Here is a 22,152-nt window from a genome sequence, read left to right as displayed (position 1 = left end):
ATTACTTTTGTGATGTAACATGCATAATGTAGTAAGATTACTTTTGCGATGTAACAAGCATAATGTAGTCAGATTACTTTTGCGATGTAACGAATGAAGTAACGCTTTACAAGGAACATGCATAACGTAATTAAGATTACTTTTGGTTGTAACAAGTAACGCATTACACGTGATGTTTTACATAATCAATTTATTTTTTGATGTTGAGTAAAGTAACGCATTACAAGTAACATGCATAACTTAATCAGATTAGTGTTTTGATGTTGAGTAAACGCATTACAAGTGTGTATTACTTTAAGTACAATTATGTTTATTACTATACATTACAAGTGTGTATTACACATTACTTTTAGATGTAACGAATAACAAGCATAACGTAGTCAGATTACTTTTGTGATGTAACAAGCATAACGTAGTCAGATTACTTTTGTGATGTAACAAGCATAATGTAGTCAGATTACTTTTGCGATGTAACAACCATAATGTAGTCAGATTACTTTTGTGATGTAACAAGCATAATGTAGTCAGATTACTTTTGTGATGTAACATGCACAAAGTAGTCAGATCACTTTTGTGATGTAACATGCACAATGTAGTCAGATCACTTTTGTGATGTAACATGTATAATGTAGTCAGATCACTTTTGTGATGTAACAAGCATAACGTAGTCAGATCACTTTTGTGATGTAACAAGCATAACGTAGTCAGATCACTTTTGTGATGAAACATGCACAATGTAGTCAGATCACTTTTGTGATGTAACATGTATAATGTAGTCAGATCACTTTTGTGATGTAACAAGCATAACGTAGTCAGATCACTTTTGTGATGTAACAAGCATAACGTAGTCAATCACTTTTGTGATGTAACAAGCATAACGTAGTCAGATCACTTTTGTGATGTAACAAGCATAACGTAGTCAGATCACTTTTGTGATGTAACAAGCATAACGTAGTCAGATCACTTTTGTGATGAAACATGCACAATGTAGTCAGATTTTTTTTATGATGTAACATGCACAATGTAGTCAGATCACTTTTGTGATGTAACATGCACAATGTAGTCAGATTTTTTTTATGATGTAACATGCACAATGTAGTCAGATCACTTTTGTGATGTAACAAGCATAACGTAGTCAGATCACTTTTATGATGTAACATGCACAATGTAGTCAGATCACTTTTGTGATGTAACATGCATAACGTAGTCAGATCACTTTTGTGATGTAACGTATAATGTAGTCAGATCACTTTTGTGATGTAACAAGCATAACGTAGTCAGATCACTTTTGTGATGTAACAAGCATAACATAGTCAGATTACTTTTGTGATGTAACAAGCATAACGTAGTCAGATTACTTTTGTGATGTAACAAGCATAACGTAGTCAGATTACTTTTGTGATGTAACAAGCATAATGTAGTCAGATTACTTTTGCGATGTAACAAGCATAATGTAGTCAGATTACTTTTGTGATGTAACAAGCATAATGTAGTCAGATTACTTTTGTGATGTAACATGCACAAAGTAGTCAGATCACTTTTGTGATGTAACATGCATAACGTAGTCAGATTACTTTTGTGATGTAACATGCATAACGTAGTCAGATTACTTTTGTGATGTAACATGCACAATGTAGTCAGATTACTTTTGTGATGTAACATGCACAATGTAGTCAGATCACTTTTGTGATGTAACAAGCATAACGTAGTCAGATTACTTTTGTGATGTAACAAGCATAACGTAGTCAGATCACTTTTGTGATGTAACAAGCATAATGTAGTCAGATTACTTTTGCTATGTAACAAGCATAACGTAGTCAGATTACTTTTGTGATGTAACAAGCATAACGTAGTCAGATTACTTTTGTGATGTAACATGCATAATGTAGTAAGATTACTTTTGCGATGTAACAAGCATAATGTAGTCAGATTACTTTTGCGATGTAACGAATGAAGTAACGCTTTACAAGGAACATGCATAACGTAATTAAGATTACTTTTGGTTGTAACAAGTAACGCATTACACGTGATGTTTTACATAATCAATTTATTTTTTGATGTTGAGTAAAGTAACGCATTACAAGTAACATGCATAACTTAATCAGATTAGTGTTTTGATGTTGAGTAAACACATTACAAGTGTGTATTACTTTAAGTACAATTATGTTTATTACTATACATTACAAGTGTGTATTACACATTACTTTTAGATGTAACGAATAAAACGTATTACATGTAACATGCATAACGTAATCAATAACTTTTTTGATGTTTCGAATAAACGAACGATTACAAATAACATGCATAACATGATCAGATAATCAGATTCATGTATGTTACATGTGCAGCAGCAGCATGTCTTAAATGCTCACAGCAATGTCTGTGAATGTTTTGGCAGTTGAAAGTCTCTGTACTTGCTCTGCAGAAGCAGCAGTGTAGCAGATCTATTCCGGCAAAACCAAATACATTGTCATATCCACCATCACCATACCAATCTCCAGAGAGTTGTCATCATGACAGAAATACATTTATTTACAACCAAAAAAAGTTACTGCATACATAAATCAGAGGGCAAGCGGCTTTGGAATAAATAAATAAAAAAGATTATTCTTAATAATTCCCGACGTCGTCAGGTAGGAGACAAGAATATTTACATCACGCGCTTCTGAACCCAATAATCCTCTAGATTATAGCATAATGAATATTTTCCTCAACTCTTACCACATACAGACTGTGTACGACACGGACACTGTAAATATAAAACAAATCGAAATACCTGTAGGGAACACGATTCTAATATATATTCTAATGCACATTATATATTCATAAACACAAATCCGCCGCAAACAACTGTGTCCCGGTGTAACACGAGCGTGATGTGAAACGAAACATCCTCCTGATTTGAGTTTTTGATTATGAATGAACGCTGTCGGTTTGTTTTGTCTGTCCCCACAGGCGCTGTTGTGTCTCGAGTCGTCTTTGCTTTGGATTATGAACCTGTAAAATGAGGGATGTTTCTGAGAGTGTAGATTAGGGAACAGAGCACTGTCTGCATTATAACTGAGCCGCTGATGAAGAGTGCGACTATACTCCCTGTATTTACTACTGTTATTGTTCTTGTGAACATTCAAAACTGACTCTGTTTACTCTCTTAACGCAATGATTGACTCTCTTAACTCAATGAATCATTTGTGCACATCATTGCAAACCAAGCAAAACAGGTAACACTTTATAATAAGGTCATGTTACTAGCTAATGCTTAATGCCTTAACGTGACCATATTCTCCATTGTTGCGGTTCCTCTCTTCCCAGTCTGTCAGTAACGCTCTGTTCACTTCCTGTCTCTATGAAGCCCCTCCTTCTGAAAAGCACACTGTGCTCTGATTGGTCGGCTGGAGCAGTGTGTTGTGATTGGTCGAGCACTTCGAGTGTGCTTGGGAAATGCCCCGCCCCTTACCATAACCACCAGTTTAACACACTACTAACTAACTCAACCAGGCCCCGCCCCTTTAGTCTGCGCATTAATAATTTAAATGAGGAATATTGTGACGTCTTCGTTCCTGGAATAAACTGAAGACTACAATGAGTTCAGAAACACTGACACTGATATAGAGAAGACCGTTTTCATGCTCAGAAAGCAACATTACACACACAAAAAAAGCTGAAAAAAGTATAATATGTCATCTTTCATATACTCATAAACTGAAAAGCACGACTGCCAAGGAAATCTCTGGCTGGGATGCTGATACTCTTCAGGGTTTTAGGACTCAAAACCACAAGCCGGGAGTGCATTCAGTGCCTTCGTTTGTCATTCATAGTGTGTCTTACGAGATAGCCTGTCTCCGTGTTTCCAGCCAAGACTTTTTCCTTGAGGAAGAGAGACTGATTACCCAGAATCGGGAATGAGAGCATTGTCAAGAAACACTTTCACAAATTATGCACATAGCTCGTGACTCCAGACTGAGAGCCGAGGCTTATGAGACGCATGAAAGTAGTGAAGCTATGAAGGAAATCACTTGTGCAAAAATATATGATTGCATAATGACTGTATCGACCAATCACAATCAAGTGTTCCAGAGACACGTTTGGATTGTTTGAAAATGTTCTTGAAACATTATGTCCAATGTTCCACTAGTCACTAGTTAGTCTTTAACCTGGAACAAACTGACTAAGTAACCATAGTATGGGACCTTAATTATTTTTTTTTTATATATATATAAATTACAACATTAACACTATTCTTTATTAATTCATGTGAAGCTGGTTTGAAACCATCTGTGTTTAACTTCTCTATATCAGTGTCAGTGTTTCTGAACTCATTGTAGTCTTGAGTTTCTTCCGGGAACAAACACATCACAATATTCCTCATTATAATAATTCATATGCAGAATAAAGGGGCGGGGCCTGGTTAAGTTAGTAGTGTGTTAAACTGGCGGTTATGGTAAAGGGTGGGACCAGAGCCGTCGCAATGGGGTAGGCAAGGTAGGCAGCTGCCTAGGGCCCCCAGCTGAAGGGGGCCCCCGATGGCCGCACTGCCGTTTAGGTTGTGTATCTGCCCTCGTCAAACAGTATCAACCACTGTAAACAAACCACCACAGTGAGACAGCGCTATCACTCTCCAGTACTGCTCCGTGAGCTAGAGGGATTCCCCCTATGCAACGACAAACACTATGAGTGCCCTAATCACTGTAATGTTGAAGTGACATCCACCGTCTTGCACCCCCCCATCAGGTCCCCCACTAGCTGTCTGTCAGTGGAAGAGAAACGTACTCGGTTACTGACGTAACCTCGGTTCTCTCTAGAGAGAGGAATGAGTACTGCGTTGTCGTAGCAACGCATTGGGGAAAATCCTTTTCCACGAGAATACTGAAGCAAAAAATTATCCTTAATTTTGTATCAATGTAAAACGAATTGCAAAGCATACAGACCTAGGCGAGACGGCTCGCGCGCCTATTGGCTGCTGTGCGGCAAATGCTTAAGCCAATCGAGCGAGCCCTTGAGTGACGTCACACCCAATGAGGGCGCTTTGCGCCCTCCTGCGTCACGTCCTGCCGAAACGGGCGTGGCTTAGGGCTATATATTTCGCTCACAGGCTTATGAACTCTGATTTTTAAAGCGAAACAACCAGAGTGCATACACGGCAAGAAACGCAGTACTCGTTCCTCTCTCTAGAGAGAACCGAGGTTACGTTAGTAACCGAGTACGTTCTCTTACGAGAGATACTCTCGTACTGCGTTGTCGTAGCAACGCATTGGGGAACACCCTGTAAGACGCCGTGTATGCAGTGATCCGACACCATAGAACCAGAGCACTGAGCTGGGGTTCATATAGTACATAATCACCTGTAGGACTCACAGAGAATCCTGAAAGAGGTGGGTTCTAACCACCATCTCTCACAAAATTGACTGCACATAGCAGATCAGCACAAAATTGACTGCACTCAGCAGTTCAGCATAACAATGCCATAAAACGGCGACTGAAGTCTCAGTCTAATACAAACACGGTTGATTAAACCGATAATATCCTGGCCTGTAAGGCGGGCACCTCGAGGTTGTAAAACCTGATAAATGTAGATGGTGAGGCCCAGCCTGCCGCCATACAAATATCCTGTAAGGCAATCCCACTCGACCAAGCCCACGAAGAAGCCATACTTCTCGTGGAGTGCGCTCTAACACCCAAAGGGCACTGAATGCCTTTAGATGCGTACTAGAGCTAGTGCTATCGTGTCTACTATCCATCTGGATAGGCTCTGCTTCGAAGTGGCCAGTCCCTTGAGACGCCCACTAAACAAAACAAAAAGCTGCTCCGTCTGTCTGAAAACAGACGAGCGCGACACGTAAGCTCTCAATGCCCTCACTGGGCAGAGAAAATTATCGTCCATATTGTCCCCGGTGACCGGAAGGGCAGACAGGGAAATAACCTGCGCCCTAAACGGTGTGTTTAGGGATTTTGGAACGTAACCATGCTTAGGTTTGAGCACGACTCTGGAGTCATTAGGCCCAAATTCCATGCACGATGCGCTCACAGAGAGCGTGTGTAAGTCCCCAACGCGCTTCACTGAAGCGAGAGCCAGGAGAAACACCGTCTTGAGCGACAAGTGTTTCATATCAATCTCCTGAAGAGGCTCAAAAGGAGGACCCTTCATGGCGTCCAGCACCGTGGAAAGGTCCCAAATGGGAACAGTGGGAGGTCTGGGTGGATTAAGTCTCCTAGCTCCTTTAAGGAACCGAATGACTAAATCGTTCCTTCCTATGGACTGGCCGTGTGCGGTTTCAGAAAAAGCAGCTATAGCCGCCACATATACTTTGAGCGTGGAAGGGGATCTCCCATTATCCAACAGCTCATGTAAGAAGGACAAAACCTCTGTTACTCCGCAGTCTGGGGGTGACACGCCACGAAAACAGCCAGAAAAAACAGACCATTTAGACGCATAGAGCCGTCGCGTAGACGGAGCTCTAGCTTGTGTGATCGTGTTTAGCACTCCCTGAGGGAGGTCAGCGGATACCCGTTGATGGCCCACACGTGAAGGGACCTTAGTTCCGGGTGAGGATGCCAAATCGAACCATTTGCTTGAGAAAGGAGATCCCTCCTCAGAGGCACTGGCCACGGGGCGGTGCTGGCTAACTGCATCACAGCTGGGAACCAGGGTTGATTCAACCACAGCGGTGCTATCAGCAGCACTGAGCATCCTTCCTCCCTGATCCTCTCCACCACATGGGTCAGGGGGAAAAGCATACAGAGGACGGCGCGGCCACTGATGAGCCAGTGCGTCCCTGCTTTTTGAGTAAAATTCTAGACAGTGAGCGTTTTCTGGAGACGCAAAGAGGTCTACTTCCGCTCTGCCGAATTTCTTCCACAACAGTTGCACTGTGTGTGGGTGTAACGACCATTCTCCTGCCGGGACGCGGTTCCTGGACAGTACATCTGGTCCAACATTCAGGTGCCCCGGCACGTGCGCCGCCCTTAGTGAAAGGAGGTTGCAGCGCGCCCATACCAGAAGGCGTTTGGTCAGCCTGTATAACGACAGGGACCTGAGGCCGCCCTGGCGATTTATGTATGACACCACTAACATGCTGTCTGAACGTATCAGTACATGGCAGCCCGTAATCAGGGGACGAAAGCGAGTGAGTGCTTTGCTCACTGCTAACATCTCGAGGCAGTTTATGTGGAAGAGCTTCTCTCGCTCTGACCAAAGGCCAAACAGCGGTCTGCCCTCGAGCAGCGCTCCCCATCCTGCGTTGGATGCGTCCGTAGACACCACCCTCAGACTCGAGGAAGTCCCTAGGCTTACACCTGACAGGTACCAGTCTTTTGACTTCCAAGGTTTCAAAGCTGCAACGCAAGCTTGATTGACCTTGAGGCGAAGCCGACCGGTGGCCCATGCTTTGCAGGGCACCCTCCCTTTGAGCCATATCTGCAGCGGGCGCATGCGTAGCAGGCCCAGCTGCAGTACTGCTGATGCTGAGGCCATCAGACCTAGCATTTTTTGAAAGCTCTTTAGAGGGAGAACAGCGCCGCAGCGGAATGAGCTGACTGTGCGCTGAATGCGCAGCGCGCTGTTGTGACAGCTGCGCTGTCATCGACAGCGAGTTCAGTTCCAGTCCCAGAAAATAAATATTCTGTCTGGGGGATAGCGAACTCTTTTCCCAGTTTACTGTGAGACCGAGATTCTCGAGGTGACTCAGCAGCAGGGCTCTGTGCGCCACTATCTCTGAATGAGATTGGGCTAGAATGAGCCAATCGTCCAAATAGTTCAGCACTCGAACACCCTGCAGTTTGAGGGGAGCGAGTGCTGCGTCCATGCACTTAGTAAATGTACGGGGTGCTAGAGACAAGCCGAACGGCAGGACTTTGTACTGGTATGCCTGGCCCTCGAAGGCGAATCTCAAAAATCGCCTGTGACGTGACGCAATCTGTATTTGAAAATACGCGTCCTTTAGATCTACTGACACGAACCAGTCTCCTTGGCGAACATGCGCGAGGATTTTTCTAGTCGTTAGCATTCTGAACTGCCGTTTCACAAGTGCTCTGTTCAGCTGCCTCAGATCTAGTATGGGTCTGAGACCCCCGTCTTTTTGGGGTACCAGGAAGTATCTGCTGTATAGCCCCCCTTCGCTCTGAGCCTGAGATAAAGGTTCGATAGCCCTTTTTCTCAGAAGTTTCTGAATTTCGGCTCGAAGTAGGTGTGCTACATTCGAATCTACCGAAGTTTTGACGCGCGCCGCGTGGCGGCGAGGGCGTCTGCGAAACTGCAGCGAATAGCCTTCTTTTATGATGTTTATCACCCATTTTGAAACGCGCTGATGATAGCGGGCAGAATGTCCGCGCTCGACCCCTCGACAGCATTTAGGCGGGAGAGGGAGGGCTGGACGGGCTCCGTAGGAACCGTGATGCTTGTGTGGGAACGCGGGCACTGGGGACCGGGCCTTTATAGCATCGCTCGCCGGAGCGGAGCGCCTGCACGCAGGTTTCGTTCAAGCGCCATGCTCGTAACATCTGAGGCGGGGACCGCGCCGATGACAGCAGGCAGAATGTCCGCGCTCGACCCGTCTACGGTGGTTATCCGGGAGGGGGAGGGCTGGACGAGTTCCACTGGAACTGTAATGCTTGTGCACGGGTTGAAAAACCGGGCCCTGTCGCGAAATGGCGGCTGAGAGCCGTGTGCTGTAACATGGACGCCATTGCCGCGTTTGATGCGGGGGCGCGCTTCATCGAGCGGGCAGCCCGCGCGCTCTCAGCTCTCTCAGCTGAGAGGGAGCGCGCGGGGCGAGTCCCGTAGGGCTCGGCATGTCTGTGAATAAATGTAGGTGCGTGAACGCGGGTACATTTATAGCACTGGTAGTACTGTCTATTAGAACTGACTGATCGTGCATCGGTTTTGTTTTACAGAAACCGTGTGACATGTAGCCTGTAGTGATTGTGGGCACTGAAAGCGGGCACGCTCACTACATATGATGCACAATCGACATGAGTCGATATTAAGTACGCAAGCCCTGTATTGTGTAGGGCTGTGCTTGTGTGTACGAATGGGCACTGAGTAGTGGGCATTACAGTCACACACGTAACACCATCGGCCGTGGCCGGGACACCACGTAGCACAGAGAGTACTGTCTATCAGAACTGACTGACCGTGTATTTGTTTAGTTTTTACAGAAACCGTGGGACATGCAGTGTGTAGTGATTGTGGACACTGAAAAGCGGGCACGTTCACTAACTTACATGTGATGCACAATCGACATGAGTCGATTTATGTGTGCAAGCCCTGTATTGTGTAGGGCTGTGCTTGTGTGTACGAATGAGCACTGAGTCGTGGGCATTACAGTTACACACAAAACACCGTCGGCCGTGGCCGGGACACCAGAAAATACATTTTTAGATTTACCTGGGACGTCGTGAAAACGGCGTTTGTGTGCAGGCAAACGGGCCTCGCTACCCATCCCTTGCTACCCGAAGCGAGGAGAGAACAGCAGTCGTCCTCCACAGACGCGGCTTCACCTTCCTCATCCATGACTGACGCGGCGGCATACAGCGGCCTTTGTCCGTCAGTCAGAGAGTCCAGCGAAGCGGGCGGAGAAGCTGGCGGCCGCAGCAGCGAGCTCCTCGTGGTGGAGGGAGGTTCCGGGATCCGCTGAGCACGGCGCTTCTTACGGCGCGGCACTGCAGCGGGCGGTATGCAGGCAGGCATCTTGAAAAAGACGCTGCTCTTTTAGATACAAAGTGTGAGTCGCGCCGGCGAACTCACACACACACAAATACAGTTTAGTTTGCAAGTGAAAGGATATAAGCGCCGGAACGCGCAGCTGGAAGGCGAAGAAGGCGGCGGTGCCAGCAGCTTCACGTCTCTCCCGCTGATGTGCTCTCTCGACGGCGCAGCTTCCAACTTGGATCAGCGATGAGGTGTCTTCGCTGAAGGATTAAAAATCAGAGTTCATAAGCCTGTGAGTGAAATATATAGCCCTAAGCCACGCCCGTTTCGGCGGGACGTGACGCAGGAGGGCGCGAAGCGCCCTCATTGGGTGTGACGTCACTCAAGGGCTCGCTCGATTGGCTTAAGCATTTGCCGCACAGCAGCCAATCGGCGCGCGTTTTACATTGATACAAAATTAAGGATAATTTTTTGCTTCAGTATTCTCGTGGAAAAGGATTTTGCCCAATGCGTTGCTACGACAACGCAGTACGAGAGTATCTCTCGTAAGAGAACTGTCGTTCCCACCCACACTCAATGCTACGCGGGCATTTAAATTAAAAAATGTCCTCATGAAGCGCTCATACCCTTCATGATTTTCCAAAAGACAGAGAAAGAAAGACAGAGGACTGGCACTTATATTAATAGAGCGCAACATAAGGAGGTCATTGAACATGGAAGATTTGGTCACTGCTTTTGTGCGAGCTAAAGTTCACAAGCGTTGCTAAACCTCTTAAATTTGGATGGTTATTCTTTGACAAAAAAAAAAAAATTCTTGTTGTACAATGTTGTTAAAATTTGTGTTATACACCATTTTAATACCTTTCTTTTAATTCAACATAAATTGTATAGCTCAAGATTAAAACAAGATTTAACACTCTGGCCACTTTGTGTAGCGTACTACAGAGTAATTCATGACTCTTAAAATGCACCAGAATACAAGAAATCCCATCTGAATTTTAGACATTTTCCTGAGGAAGGACTTGGGACCTCACTTCACTCTTTTGCCTAGGGCCCCCACATATCTTGAAACGGCCCTGGGCGGGACATTTGCCAAACACACTCGAAGTGCTCGACCAATCACAACACACTGCTCCAGCCGACCAATCAGAGCACAGTGTGCTTTTCAGAAGGAGGGGCTTCATAGAGACAGGAAGTGAACAGAGCGTTACTGACAGACTGGGAAGAGAGGAGCCGCAACAATGGAGAATATGAGGGAAATAATCAACATTCAAGCAGGAAAACCTGTTCTAGTAGAGCCTGAAAACACATCAAGACTGTAGAAGGGTGTAATAGGGATTGACATGTGGCTAAGAACCACCAAAACAGAATTTAGTTTGATTTAAAAAATAAAAAATTCACTGATTGTTTTTCATACAATTATTTAGCCTAACAGAAACGTCGCTGCTTTAACATTGATGCTGATTTTTCTGTGAACATAAAAGGCTTTAGTAAATTAGAACCAATTAACACGATCCATCTAATAACAGGCGACTGCCAACGATCAATAAAACCCATTAGTATTCACACAGTAAAGCGATTAAAGTTGTTTAGCAAGAGGTTTTTAAATAAAAAGGCCAATGTGAGGAGATGGATTGAGCCGCTGCCAGTTCTAATCACTTATTTCTGAGAGTTTTATACACATAAGAAACTTCATCATCTGCGTTTATGTACATCTGACTCTAGAAGTGAGGCCTTCATTAAATCGGCCTTGAATGTGTGACAGCTGAAGCCTGTTAAATACTGGATGCTTGACTTGAGATGTTAAAGCTGCAGTCAGTCAGCCGTCCAGAGGAATTAAACTAACATTTAATATTTCATGATCACCGTAAAGAAGACTTTGTTCTGAAGTGACCCCCCAAAAAATACGTTTTTAGCCTGTAATGTACAGTAAATCGGTGTGAATCGATGTAAAAATGAACAGATCGTGTCAGACTGTAAACAGTCGAGGATGTTGAGCGCCACCATGTGGCGTCATCTGTCATTACAGCTCCACAATGGCTGGAAAAATACAAGACCTTCTGAGTAAAATAATGATCATTATTTTTGTTATTAAAGATAATTAATCATATTATTATTTAATATTAAAATATTTTTTTAAATGTAAATATACATTTAGTATGAATTTTATTATTTTTGTAATTTTTTTTAAATAAGCATTTATTATTGATTATGAATTAGTTTATTATTATTTAAATGTTTAACTTTTTACTATTTAAATAGTTATAAATTATTACTATTATGGGCTAATAGTTTATAAATTATTTAGCATTAATTTCAATTATTATTTAAAATTAAAATGTTTTACTTTTTTATGTGAATATACACTTTATAAATTATTTAGTAAGAATTAGATGTTATTTAATATAAAAAATACATTAATTAAAATATAATTTATTTAGTATGAATAATAATAAATTAATATTTAAATGTTATTTTTTTTATTAAATAATACATTTATTAATTGTTTCATAAATTATTGTTTTACATTTATAAATTATTATTTAGTATGAAATAAATAATTAAGATTTACTTATTCAATTTAACCAGTTAACTCCTAATTAAACTCCAGTTAAAACTTAATTCAAGTTTTTCCAGTCTGTTGTGACATCATTTATATAAAAAAATATATACATAGAGAGATTTCACTCACAAAAATTAATTCCCAGTTCATTGGAAAATAAAATTATATTCAGTACACTTTACTTTTACACTACACTTTATTATGATTTTTAAAAATAATTTTAACTTAAATTACTTCTCCATGCCTATAAAACACATACAAACCCCATGATTAATATTTCCATGTTTTCCATGAGCCTGGCAATATATGCATAAACACACACGCTTTCTCTCGTCACTTCTCCGAGAAGGTTTTTATTCGTAACATCCGGAGTTATACAAATATAGACTTTTTCCCTTATAAAATCAGGATATTTACAAACTCATCATTGTCCATCACAAAAAAAACAACAAAGCAAAACGTTAAAAACGAGTTAATCTCACATATAATCTGCAGGATCAAAATGTCCCCGGCAACTAAAGTCTTGTTTCCCCAAACGTTAAAATGTGTCATCATTTCCTGGCCCTCATGTAATTTCAAACCCCTGCTCATATATTTTTGCTCATAAATGTGTTTGTTGTGCCTTTATTGAGCAGTTCATAGTAAAATCCACTCTGACTGTATGAAACAGAAGCTCAGACGCTGTTAAACATCATTGTGTCGCACAAACAAAAAGTCTGACGTTTGGGGACACGAGGGTTAGTCCGTGTTTAGGTGAGCTAACCTTTAAAAGTGTTCTTTTATGAGTTGATGCAACATGTTGGATAGTTTACCCAGGAAGTGTGTGTTGTGTATCTCAGCTTGAGGAATGTTGTTCTTCAATGAAACAAACAAACGGGAAAGACCTTCTTCCTTCATCCAGGCAAAAGTCCTGCTGTGCTTTCTCGTTGCATCAGACATGATGTGTGTGTGTGTGTGTGTGTGTCAGTCGTCTGGTTCAGTAACACACTGCTCCACGATCTCCCGCAGGTTGGGGTTCTCCATGGCGGCCGCCACGCGCTCCTTATCGTTGATCTGTTTGTTAACTGAGAACGACACAGGAGAAGAACAGTTAAGAGAGATTCAACAACTCTTCTCACAGATTAATCTCCCGCTGGACGACACACAAGCAGACGATATTAGAGGGATATTTCCAGATTATCATCGAGTGATCAAACACAGCTGTATGATAATCCAAGAGTTCGGTTCACAGTTTCTCAAATGCAAAGTCTGCCAACAGTTTTGTCAATGGATGATCATTTTTTGGAATTTTGGCTAAATATTATGTAAAAAAATATTTATTTTTTAATGGATGTCTCATTTGCCACCATTAGGCTATATTTGATTAATTAATTAATTTAAATATTATATATCATTAAAATTTATGAATTAAAATGATAATTATTTAAGTTGTATATATTATTAAAATAATATATGAATTAGTGCATTTAAAAAAAAAAAAAATCATATATATTATACACACACACACACACACTTTGACCATATAAATTCATAATTAAACAAATAATTTTATGTAATATATGATTTTTTCAATTGAAATCATTGAAATTGTGAAATTATTAAATAAAATGTATATAATGATTTAATTCTTCACTTTATTTATGTCTATTTATGAACAAAACAATATATTATTTACTTTTAATTTTGTTTATAAATTTGATGAATAATAAAATAATTTTATTTAATCATTTTAATTATATATATGATTTTATTAATAAAACTTTTTTAAATAATCAAAATGATAAAATAAAATCATGTATTTAATTTTAAATAATTAAAATGCAAAATATCTAAACTATAAATGTTTCCAGAAACAAAAAAACATTAGTCGCCACGAGCTTTGCTAATGGTGTGGCGAGCACATCTGACAAGCTTGTGTTGCTGTGCTGGAGATATCTGCGCCCGAGGGTCGTGTGAAACTGTAGTGATGAAGACGAGCACTCACTATCCTCCTCGGTCGAGTGCGTTCCCTCAGTTATGTAAATCTCCAGCTGGAAGGGAAGAAAGCCAGAGAGAAAATATGATCAGAGGCCGGGGGGAAAAAACACCAGAAAGAAAAGGACATCAGAAACACGATGAGTCCGACAATAGCCGTCGCGTTCGCTTTCATTTAACGGCCTTTCATCAATGTGACACCTCATTAAAACCTCCATGCCATGAGGAGATTGTTTACTCTTCCCATTCTTTCCCATTTCCACACGGCTAATAAAAGAGCATCCGAGGAGATCTCGGAGTAACACTGAGCTTTAGCGGTGAGACGTACCTTGTGTTTGAACGGCAGACAGCGCTGAAGTTTGACTTGTAAACACAAACCTGCAGGAACAGGGAATAACAGAAGACAAGGGTTTAATTAGACGTGTTATATTTCTTCTTCTTTCACACCTCAGCTGTAATGCTGCCTGAATCATAATCATAATCATTACGCTGTTAGTTCGTTGGCCAGAGGAGAACTGAGAATTAGTCTGGCTTCTCTCAATGGTTTTTCTCCATTCTGTCACTGATGAGTTTTGGTTCCTCGCCACTTTTTTTTTTGGTTCCTCGCCACTTTTTATGGTTTGTCGCCAATTTTTTTGGTTCCTCGCCACCTTTTTTGGTTCCTTGCCACTTTTTATGGTTTGTCGCCAATTTTTTTGGTTCCTCGCCACTTTTTTTTTGGTTCCTCGCCACTTTTTATGGTTCGTCGCCAATTTTTTTTTTTGGTTCCTCGCCACTTTTTATGATTCCTCGTCACTTTTTTTTTTTGGTTCCTCACTACTTTATGGTCCGTCGCAAATTTTTATGGTTCCTCGCCACTTTTTATGGTTCTTTGACACTTTTTTTTTTGGTTCCTCGCCACTTTTTATAATTCCTTGTCACTTTTTTTTTTGGTTCCTCGCTACTTTTTATGGTCCGTCGCCAATTTTTATGGTTCCTCGCCACTTTTTTTGGTTCCTCGCCACTTTTTCGGGTTCCTTGCCACTTTTTATGGTTTGTCACCAATTTTTTTCGGTTCCTCGGCACATTTTTTTTTGGTTCATCATTTATTTTTTTGGTTCCTCGCCACCTTTTTTTGGTTCCTCGCCACTTTTTATGGTTCCTCGCCAATTTTTATGGTTCTTCGCTACTTTTTATGATTCCTCGCAACTTTTTTTGGTTCCTCGCCAATTTTTATGGTTCGTCGCCAATTTTTTTGGTTCCTCAACACGTTTTATGGTCCGTCACCAATTTGTATGGTTCCATGACACTTTTTTTGGTTCCTCGCCAATTTTTTTGGTTCCTCGCCAATTTGTATGGTTTCTTGCCATTTTTTTTGGTTCTTCGCCACTTTTTTTGGTTCCTTGCCACTTTTTATAATTCCTTGTCACTTTTTTTTTTGGTTCCTCGCTACTTTTTATAATTCCTTGTCACTTTTTTTTTTGGTTCCTCGCTACTTTTTATGGTCCGTCGCCAATTTTTATGGTTCCTCGCCACTTTTTTTGGTTCCTCGCCACTTTTTCGGGTTCCTTGCCACTTTTTATGGTTTGTCACCAATTTTTTTCGGTTCCTCGGCACATTTTTTTTTGGTTCATCATTTATTTTTTTGGTTCCTCGCCACCTTTTTTTGGTTCCTCGCCACTTTTTATGGTTCCTCGCCAATTTTTATGGTTCTTCGCTACTTTTTATGATTCCTCGCAACTTTTTTTGGTTCCTCGCCAATTTTTATGGTTCGTCGCCAATTTTTTTGGTTCCTCAACACGTTTTATGGTCCGTCACCAATTTGTATGGTTCCATGACACTTTTTTTGGTTCCTCGCCAATTTTTTTGGTTCCTCGCCAATTTGTATGGTTTCTTGCCATTTTTTTTGGTTCTTCGCCACTTTTTTTGGTTCCTTGCCACTTTTTATGGTTTGTCGCCAATTTTTTTGGTTCCTCGCCACTTTTTTTTTGGTTCCTCGCCACTTTTTATGGTTCGTCGCCAATTTTTTTTTGGTTCCTCGCCACTTTTTATGATTCCTCGTCACTTTTTTTTTTGGGTTCCTCACTACTTTTTATGGTCCGTCGCCAATTTTTATGGTTCCTCGCCATTTTTTATGGTTCTTTGACACTTTTTTTTTTGGTTCCTCGCCATTTTTTATAATTCCTCGTCACTTTTCTTTTTTGGTTCCTCGCTACTTTTTATGGTCCGTCGCCAATTTTTATGGTTCCTCGCCACTTTTTTTGGTTCCTCGCCACTTTTTCTGGTTCTTTGACACTTTTTTTTTTGGTTCCTCGCCATTTTTTATAATTCCTCGTCACTTTTCTTTTTTGGTTCCTCGCTACTTTTTATGGTCCGTCGCCAATTTTTATGGTTCCTCGCCACTTTTTTTGGTTCCTCGCCACTTTTTCTGGTTCTTTGACACTTTTTTTTTGGTTCCTTGCCACTGTTTTTGGTTCCTTGCCACTTTTTATGGTTTGTCACCAATTTTTTTCGGTTCCTCGCCAATTGTTTTGGTTCCTCGCCACTTTTTATGGTTCCTCGCCAATTTTTATGGTTCTTCGCTACTTTTTATGATTCCTCGCAACTTTTTTTGGTTCCTCGCCAATTTTTATGGTTCGTCGCCAATTTTTTTGGTTCCTCAACACGTTTTATGGTCCGTCACCAATTTTTATGGTTCTTCGCTACTTTTTATGATTCCTCGCAACTTTTTTTGATTCCTCGCCACTTTTTTTGGTTCCTTGCCAATTTTTATGGTTCCTCGACACTTTTTTTGGTTCCTCAATTAATACATTAATCTGATCGTAAGAGCTTCATAACCGTGTTTTCTGCAGCATCAAACACCATTAGAGCTTCAGAACGCATGGAATCCTGTTCATTTCTAGTGGAGAAAGCAAATATCAGCTCTGTGTAGATTAATTCATATATGCTGTCAAGACTAATATATATATATATATATATATATATATATATAATATGAGAGATTATACTGATCAGACCCTGTACTGAATACAGTCAGTATTGTGTCATTGATCTTGTGTAGTTTTTAAGCCGGTCAAGATTATGAATGTAGAATTATTTAATAATTGTGACAGGCCTGGTAGTTTTGTTTTTTGTTGCTGTACAGTGTGATTGTGTCGTTGTCAACAAAAGATACGGTGTGTGTTTTCTGCATTGTCTGCTATCTGTGAGGTGCAGCGATGTACGTTTGAGGTCACATGACATGACTCTTAGGTCTTATCATTTCTCACTCACACTCTCTCTCTCTCTCTCTCTCTCACACACACACACACACACACACTCCCTCACACACACACGCACACACTCCCTCACAGAGACCCTCACACAAACACACATCAGTGTGGCCAGAGAGCAGTGTGGGACGGTGGGAGAGAACTTAAAGGGGTGGTATAATGCCCTTTTCACAAGACGTAAAATTAGTGTGTGTGTGAAGTTTTAGCTCAAAATACCCCCACAGATATTTTTATATAGCATGTTAAAATTGTCACTTTTTGAGGGTGAGCAAAAACACACCGTTTTGTGTCCGTCCCTTTAAATGCAAATGAGCTGCTGCTCCCGGCACAGGGGGCGGAGCTACAACAGCTTGTGTGTCCTGAAAATTTCAAAAACTTTTTTGTTTGTTTAAATTTTATAATAATAATAATTTGTTACATTTATATAGTGCTTTTTCTGAAGCTGATGTGGAGTTTACTATTTTCTAGTCATTTATTAACATATTCTGTCACGATAATCTATAAATTGCATTCCCGGGGGCGGGGTTTATGTAAATATTGGGCTTGGTGATGTCACTAACCCGGGAGGTAGTGTTAATTTCGTCAGACGAGACGAGACGAAATATGTTCGTCAACGACTTTTTTTTCCATGACTAAGACGAGACGATGACGAGACTGCACTACTGTTCAAAAACGCTGACTAAGACTAAATTAACATGCATTATTGTTGACGAAAAAAGACGAGACGAAAATGTTTTGCATAAAATAAAAAATAAGATAAAATCTCTCTTCATTTTCGTCTACAATCGTCTCTGCTTTTTCATCAGCTGTTACGCCTTTAAAATATTCCGAATGAGTTCGCGCTGTTGCAAAAAAATAGCCTCCTGGAAGTTCCGGGAGTCTCCCGCATATTGATAGCGGCTCACTGATGCCCACGAATTAGTTAAAATCTCCGGAATCTAGAGCGAGCGCGCCCGCGAGACAGAGACTGTGCTCCAAACTGCGTAGCGCGTGCACGGCGGAGAGAGAGCAAGAGACCGCGCGCGTGTGCCTCATGAAGTATCATCATGAAAAAACTCAGCACCGGGGAGCACCCCAACCTGAAACGTCTTCCCGCGCCTTTGTAACTTCAGTCGTCTGTTGGGCCCCAGCTTTTAAATTGTGTTGGTTAAAATAAAATACTCTTCAGAACAGGTTCCTCATTTGTAAATGTGTCTCCTCAGAAATTGAAAACCAGACATGTTTAACAGTTGCATTCAACAAAAATCATTCAACAAGTGTATTTTGTCAGGTTCTGACATTTAACCAATATTTGAGATATGTGAAACACTTTTATACTGAAATGTTAATCAGAAATAACCTCAGTAATAATGTGTTATTTAAAAAAAGACTATTTTTTTTACTAAAACTTGACTAAAATGAAAACACTTTTAGTCGACTAAAACTTGACTAAGATACCTTAAGTTCTCTTTTGACTAAAACTAGACTAAAATGATGAGACTTTTAGTCGACTAAAACTAGACTAACAAAAAAAGATATGTGAATGACTAAATATGACTAAGACTAACAAGGACATTTGGCACAAGACTAAGACTAAGACTAAATTAAAAATAGGTGACAAAATTAACACTACCGGGAGGAAGCTCGTGTAGTTTCTACCAGCGTTTTTTTTTTAAATGACAAGCATGCATTTGTTTGATTTTAAAACGTAATAAAACTTGCTTGAAAAAAAAAAAAAAAAAAGTTTCTACCAGCGTTTGTTGTAGTCCTTAAAAAGCAATTTCTTTAAAATCAAATATCTCCCTTTGCTTTGACCTTTGAGTGTTGTAACTTTGCAGATGTTGTTTAAGATCAAACAGCAACATTACACACTAACTAAAGTCAGAAAAGTGAAATTATAATCAACCATCCCTTTAATGATGATGAGGTATTCCTCGTCTCCGAGCTCCTGCACTACCACACACACACACACACACACACACACACACACACACACACACACACACACACACACACCTATCAGCGTGGCCAGAGAGCAGTGTGGGACGGTGGGAGAGAACTTAATGATGATGAGGTACTCCTCGTCTCCGAGCTCCTGTAGCTCCACTCCTCCCCACACACACACACACACACACACACACACACACACACACACACCTATCAGCGTGGCCAGAGAGCAGTGTGGGACGGTGGGTGAGAACTTAATGATGATGAGGTACTCCTCGTCTCCGAGCTCCTGCACCTCCACACACTTCTCCGTCACAACGTCCAGCTCCTCCAGTGTGTTGGGCTTCTCCGGATCACGAATCGTCCGGATCACATCTGTGAACACATAAAATATCTGTAAATAAATCTAACGTTTACCTTGGTTTCCCTCAAAATACCATATTCAATATAACTTTGCTACTGTACCATGGTAACGTAATAGGTACATTTTTATGGTTTCTGGTTATGGTATTAACATGGTATTAATATGTATCAAGGAAATACCTTGTTTTCTTTTCATTTTGGACATTTACTAAAGTAATATGATGGTATTATTCAACGTACCCAGAAAATATTAAGCTGTATAACTATGGTAATGATTCAGTACAATGGTGTATATATAACACATCATGATATTTTCCATCTGAAGACATCAATGTACCATGGTAATACCATGTTTGTTTGTTTTATTGTGGATATGTACTATGATAATACGATGGAGTACCAGCCAGGAAAATATAATGGTATATGATTATGGTAATGTTTACCATTGTATACAAATACAATATCATGGTATTTACACCTGACACCATCGCTGTACCATGGTATAACCTTGTTTTGTATTATGAATATGTACCATAGTAATATGGTATTATTTGAAGTAACAGGCATTTGTTATATGAATCCGGTATTGATTCCGTCCCATGGCTATCGTTATCAAATGTACCATGGTATTTCCAACTGACACCATAAGTTAACGTTACTCTGCAACGCCGCAGTAACGTTACATCTTTGTTAAGGTCATCGTTACTCACCATACACCTCCAGCGCTTTATCCTCCATCTTTCTGCTTCTCTTGTCATTCGTTAAGTCAGAAAGTCCCGTGAGGATCCAGACTCGGTTCAGTAGTCCGAACACGAGCTCCATGACCCGGTCCGGTCCATCGCCATTGCTTCAACGGTCACGCGCTTCTGCGCTTCTGCTCTTCCGCGTTCACACAGAGTCAGACCAGAGCAATCAACAGCCGAGCAGAGAACCGTTCGTGATGACGCGTTTTAACTGTATTATATTACCTTTGCAACAAATTACAAGAAACTAGTTAATGCTGCTGTGAGGGTGTTTCTTTGAGTGACATCTTTCTTTCTCTCTTCCGACTGCCATTATCGATCTCTCAATTCGTTTACTCTTTTTTTTAAAAATTGTGGAAACACTATTGTGGAGTTTTTCTTTTGCTATTTGAGCAAATGGCAACACAACTATGTAGTCTCTCATTCACGTTGTTAAAATTATTATTATTATATATTATATTAAAATCATAATTATGACTTTCTTATGACTTGTATGTCATTATTTTGATTTAGTACGTTATACGTTCAGCTTTTCATCTCATAAATATGAATCAGTGTGTCATATATTCACCTTTTATGTCATAATTTCGATTTAATATGACATAACTTCTACTTTTCATTTCAGAAATACAACTTAGTCTGACATATTTTGACTTTTCATGTCATATTATTTGCAAAAGAAATAACGAGTCGTAGAGGAAATGGGTGTTGTGTTTGATTGGTTTTCCTGCCGTTCACGTGACGAGCATGTGATAATCAGCTGGGGTTTGTTTGGATCATGGAGGCTGATATTTTGACTTTAGAACGAACGCTTTAGTTTTTGTTTTTGAGGACTTTGTTTTTTCATCTCGCTTGTCTCTTGGTTTGTGTTTCCTGATGAAGGATGTGTGTTATTCCTGAGTGACTGACAGCGGTTCGAGATGCTGCAGGTGCTGAGCAGGGCAGAGGCGCTGGAGGTGGACCTGCTGCCGGACACTGGTGTGTGTGCAGGTGTTGAGGACACAGGTGTGTGTGCAGGTGTTGAGGACACAGTGAGGGTCAGGCTCAGTAAAGGCCCGTCAGTGCTGTGCTGTCTGAATGCTGGAGGTGAAGTGACCGTGAGGAACATCTCTGAGAGCATCAGATCCTCACACACACTACAGCACTCCTGCACTGAGTGAGTCTCTCACTGAAAATACTCGTGTAATAGTTATGCATGTAGTATATGTATGTAACATTGCAGTTAATTGCAGCTGTATATGTCATCAGGGTTCGTACAAGGTGCCTTTTCGTACAAGGACATTTAAGTCCTGGAAAACAGATATATTTATGAAAAGCACTTGAATTATTGAAAGACAATATATATGATAGTGTTTAATGTTATCGATAAAACAATATTTTCACACAAAATGAACGCTGCAGCCCGTCTGATATAGATATAAAGATATTTTGCATGGCTATGAGTGTGATTTTGCTCATAAATATCCAAGTATACAGCTTTAATTTTTCAGGTTAATAATATAGTCATGGGGGGATCAATTTGAGATATCAGCGATATATTTACAATGGTTAAAGTTACTGCACTGTCATTGCATGTGCTGCACTTTATTTGTACCATATTGATTTATTTTTGTTTATCTATTTACCTTTTTTTTTTATTTGAAAGCTAATAATAAATATTGTTTGATAAGTGAGATGTCTGATTGA

The 22,152-nt window shown here is 40.6% G+C and overlaps 2 protein-coding genes across 5 annotated transcripts in view; one reads left to right on the top strand and one right to left on the bottom strand.

Moving 5' to 3' along the window:
- Positions 1–12,249: 12,249 nt before the first annotated feature.
- On the bottom strand, positions 12,250–21,201 carry ciao2a (cytosolic iron-sulfur assembly component 2A). Of its 2 annotated transcripts, XM_079604005.1 has the most exons (6): positions 21,038–21,201; positions 20,434–20,691; positions 19,571–19,735; positions 14,512–14,561; positions 14,194–14,239; positions 12,250–13,273 (listed from the first exon to the last, which is right to left on the bottom strand). In XM_079604005.1, the coding sequence occupies exons 2-6, from the start codon at positions 20,543–20,545 to the stop codon at positions 13,173–13,175; spliced, it is 474 nt and encodes a 157-aa protein (XP_079460131.1). In that variant the 5' UTR covers positions 20,546–20,691; positions 21,038–21,201; the 3' UTR covers positions 12,250–13,172. The 2 variants fall into 2 exon arrangements, with proteins under 2 accessions (XP_079460131.1, XP_079460130.1); XM_079604004.1 differs by lacking the exon at positions 21,038–21,201 and having other exon boundaries at positions 20,434–20,778.
- The window catches only part of spg11 (SPG11 vesicle trafficking associated, spatacsin), a 116,211-nt gene continuing 115,259 nt past the window's right edge, over positions 21,201–22,152 (top strand). Inside the window, exons 1-2 of one of the 3 annotated variants that reach the window (XM_079604001.1) lie at positions 21,217–21,231; positions 21,349–21,622. In XM_079604001.1, the coding sequence (XP_079460127.1) occupies positions 21,387–21,622 (236 nt within the window). In that variant the 5' untranslated portion in view covers positions 21,217–21,231; positions 21,349–21,386. Of the gene's footprint in view, positions 21,623–22,152 lie in introns of all 3 variants that reach the window. The other 2 variants (XM_079604002.1, XM_079604000.1) reach the window with 2 other exon arrangements.

The sequence above is a fragment of the Phoxinus phoxinus genome (assembly GCF_949152265.1).
Source record: "Phoxinus phoxinus genome assembly, chromosome: 25".
Classification (NCBI taxonomy): Eukaryota; Metazoa; Chordata; class Actinopteri; order Cypriniformes; family Leuciscidae; genus Phoxinus; species Phoxinus phoxinus.
Note: the sequence above shows the minus strand (reverse complement) of the source record. Positions and strands in the feature narration are given on the sequence as shown.